Source organism: Micropterus salmoides, unplaced genomic scaffold (assembly GCF_014851395.1).
Source record: "Micropterus salmoides isolate LMB-PRFRI ecotype aquatic unplaced genomic scaffold, ASM1485139v1 Ms_hic_scaffold_419, whole genome shotgun sequence".
Taxonomy (NCBI): domain Eukaryota; kingdom Metazoa; phylum Chordata; class Actinopteri; order Centrarchiformes; family Centrarchidae; genus Micropterus; species Micropterus salmoides.
Window position 1 is genome coordinate 1 of NW_024043584.1, and position 4,014 is coordinate 4,014.

General features: G+C 40.7%; 1 protein-coding gene across 1 annotated transcript; it reads right to left on the reverse strand.

The window, feature by feature from the left end:
• Positions 1-1,155: 1,155 nt before the first annotated feature.
• Positions 1,156-2,863, reverse strand: LOC119887477 (transcription factor 21-like). The gene is made up of 2 exons (XM_038698269.1): positions 2,312-2,863; positions 1,156-1,508 (listed from the first exon to the last, which is right to left on the reverse strand). Exons 1-2 carry the CDS (start codon positions 2,732-2,734, stop codon positions 1,419-1,421), a joined length of 513 nt encoding a protein of 170 aa, XP_038554197.1. The 5' UTR covers positions 2,735-2,863; the 3' UTR covers positions 1,156-1,418.
• Positions 2,864-4,014: the final 1,151 nt, after the last annotated feature.

Here is a 4,014-nt window from a genome sequence, read left to right on the forward strand (position 1 = left end):
CTCATTATGTTTTGTATGTAAAATGTAACCAGAAGGCCTTGTATCTGTAAAGTACTGGCTCCTATAAGAGCTGGCAAAATATTGCAGCCTTCCTATAGGCAAATTTTAGTTAAAGTTATGTCCCTGTTAGTTAATTAAGTATGTATGAGTATGGTCTCTTAATGTGAGTGGAGTTATACTGTTTGCAGGCTATTAACCAGTGAATGCATTGACCATGTGGGGTGAAAGAGAGACAGACGAAAAGGAGTAGAAAGCTAAGGGATTCTGTGTAAAAAAAAAGAAAGACCACGTGTCAGACTGCATAAATAACTGTCGGCTTGATGTAAACATAGCGGTCATAACCCTGGCGAATTAAAACAACTTGTGTGGATGGGATTAAAGCTCAGAGGGAGAGGTTTTCTACTTTCAAAAATGTCTCATATACTCTGACCTGCGGCAACTCACTTCTGATTGGTGGGATTGTCTATCCAATAGTGCACACCTGTGAGCATGTGCTGGTTATTTAGCATAAATGCAGTTAGGCCTATGTTAACTTGAAATCGCATTTGACGCTCAAATTCGGAAATAAACGCATAAAGTTGTGCTGTTGTGATTAAATAAAGTCAACGCTTTAGGTAATCTGGGCTATGGCCTATATCAATTAGGCTATATTAAATATTTAAAAGCTAAATTATTCTACCAGGCCTATAAGCAAATTCTAAAACTAGCGTTGCTGCTCTGTTTCTTTTCGTGCATTTATGAACTTGGCTGGAAGATAAAATTTGACTTGTTTAAACTACAACAGCATTAACTGCTTTTAGGGTCCCATAAGCTTTGAAGGCAAATGTTTGTTTATGTAATGACAACCACGTCCAGTGTTATCTTTTAGAAACAACAGAGAGAGACTTATCTGCACTGAGCTTCGTTGGTGCTCAGGTTCTGCTATTCTGAAGGAGTGGAGTGATAAGAGGGGGTTACTAGGTCAAAGCATTGGCCCACACGAAAATAAAACGAAATTAAACGAAATAGAAAATAATATTCAGTACACAAGGTGGAAAAGTGATACAAATATATTTATATACATGTAATCTGTACAACCACATGGACCTTTCATCCATCCATCATAATGCAGCAGCTAAAACAGGCCTGCATGAGTAAAAATGCATCTGCAGAGTATTTAAAAAAAAAAAAAAAAGAAGCCATTTTAAGCACGCAGTTTATCTTTGAACCAGCAAAGACAACAACAGGTGACAGAATGCATTAAATAAAATTCAACTTGTCTTTACGGGAACGAAGGAGAGAGGATCCTCTCTGTTATTCCCACTCAGAGTCTGCGGAGATGAGACGTGCATTTCAGTCATAATCTTTTTTGTTGTTGTTGTTGTTCTTGGAAAACCATTCCTCCTTTAAAAACGTATAGAGGTGTCCGCTTGGTTTCGTCAGGACGCCGTTGTTCCACATAACCTTGTTGTGTTCAGCATCTCCTTCAAATCGTTCTCCGGCTTACCTGCAACCATGAAAGGCCACGTCTGCGGAGGAAAATACACCCAATTAGGACGAACAGCTTCTTAGATTTTAATTTATGAAGTAATTAAATCGAGGTCAAACAAAACATTCAGAGCAATTGTGTGTCAATTAATCACCTGCAGTCATCAAGTAATTAATTACAAACAGGAATGACCAGATGTTCATAAAAAAAAAGTTTTACCTTTGCAGCTCCAATAATCTGACAATCTAATAATCTTATTATATGATTTACAAATGTGTCTAATCTGTTCAAAAAAGAGTTTATGGTGTTTGCCGAATTTAATACTATTTTCTAATCATAATATTTTCAGGTAAAGGCCCAGCGTTGTTCTGCATCAGCAGCAGTATTTCGAAATTCTGAGACAAATGATGGGCCTACATAATTTATGGCCTGTGAATAGATTGTAGCATAATGATTCATAAAGGGTGATACTTGCTCGGAGTCAACCTTTTGCCTGAAAACAGTCAACATAAATAGGAATTATCGCGTTTTTCTCCTCTCTCATGCACCTGCTTCACAATAATTCTCTCATTTGTCACCTTGGTGCTCTTACCAACCATGTGGCCAAGCAGGAGTCTGCAACCCAGGTTAATGTATAGCCTATATTCCAGTAGATAGCATTTTCAAAAAAGGAAAAATTCTATTAGGCACACAAACCATCATGATTTTAACAAAATTCAATTCGCCAACATTTTCAGATTGTGGCCCTACCTTTAAAACTCCACTTTAATTTTCCCTCACTTATATTTTTTCTATCACATAAAAAACTTCTGGATTTCACCTCCACCCTATCCCCAGTCTCACCAGGTTAACGGGGTGGATAAATCCGTTTTCATATTTGTCGTTGGCCAGTATCTGCCGGAGATGCGCGATGTAGCTGGACGCCAGGCGCAGAGTGTCCAGTTTGGAGAGCTTGGTGTCCGGTGGTACCCAGGGTAAGGTCGTCTTCAGCCGGGAGAAGGCTTTAGACAGGACGCGCATCCTGGCTCTCTCTCGGGCGTTGGCCGCGTTCCTCTGCACGTGCTTGCCCTCCTGCTGTGCCACACCCTTGGGTGCCGTTTTCCGGGACGCTGTCTTCCGTTTCTTGCCCGGCGCGTCGTTTGCGCAAGTGCCCTCGCAGTTGGAGCTCTCCTCCGTGCTCTCGTTGGAGTCTTTGCCGGAGGAGCCAAACTTCAGGATGCCGTCCAGGAGCTCGTCGTCGACATCGCTGAGAGACCCGGTGGACATGGTGAACTGTCTCCAACCTGAGCGGGCTCAAAACATGGGAGCAAGAGTCTTCAGCTGGACAGGAATGAACAGAGTGGACAAACTCGCGCCTTGGAGATGAATTCACGAACCGCTAACTGTGCGTGACCAGAGCAGAGAGGAACAGAGTTTTTATTTCCATCGAGAGGGCGTTACCTCATGCTGGGAGGAGACTGGTGCTGATCTAACATGCTGGTTCCCAAAGGGTTTTAGGATCCCAAGGGACCCTGGATGAGTGCCAAGTAACATGCAGAAAATATCGTTTATTTTATCTGCATTTTAACTCACTAAATATTAATTCTTTTTTTAGAAAATGAAGAATTGCAATGAGATGGATTCATTCCTGAAATTTCTCTTTTACACAAGGAAACCCTTGTGCTTTTTCCAGAACTTAAAGGGGTTCTGATCTTCAGAATATTAATGACCTGTAAAAAGGTTTGGATACATACATGTTGACTCAATCTGAGATATTCACAAAGGCCTATCACGATTTTAAGCTTTTAACTTTTGTCCATCCTCATTGAAGGCTCATTACATTACTGATGGTTTTTGCAGTGATAACAGGTTCTAATGTCATGTTTTGAATTGTTGAACAAAAATGCCTGCAACCTGGAACACACATCTAAGCTGAAAAGCTGACCACATGTTTTCAAACAACAAAGTCTAAAATAAAATCACAATAGGGTTCAAAATAAAATACAGTTTAATGTTTCATCATGTAAATTTGAATGGCATAAAGATGTTTATTCTCATAACCTTAAAAAAATAAATAGGATTTGTGTAAATAAAACATAAATAAATGATTCTGATATAATATTTTGCAGACTTTACCATATACTAAACATTTTAAAGGATTTGGTATTAGCTCCAGGTCCCTGTGTTCCACTCACAGGGACCATGTAACTTTCAGCACATCTTGCCAGTTAGCAGGATAAAGTGCAAGGACAGGGGGGTGTCACGTCTCAGATGGCAAACTGGCGCCTTGGTCCCCTCTGATGTAATGAATACCCGGCACCCACAATCCCCTGTTTGGCCTTCCACATCATTCCACACCGATGCTCCATGCACTGGTCCACTCAGGGCCAAGTCCAAACAACCAAAGTCCCTGGAGCTCTCTGGAGCTGCTTTAAGTGGGAAACGTTGGTTGCACTGGGGGAACACTGATGATAGTCATGTGCATCTTTCTGAATGATGTAGTGTGAATCTGAGTGACTGAAATGTTGTGTGCAAAGATCTGCTTAAAACAGCATATTTGCATGAAG

Bases quoted from the DNA above. Each gene is read 5' to 3' on its own strand.
- LOC119887477 (XM_038698269.1), bottom strand. From the start codon at position 2,734: ATGTCCACCGGGTCTCTCAGCGATGTCGACGACGAGCTCCTGGACGGC. The intron at 1,509-2,311 runs GTGAGACTGGGG...TTTCCTCCGCAG, and splicing joins TTATCCACCCCGTTAACCTG to ACGTGGCCTTTCATGGTTGC.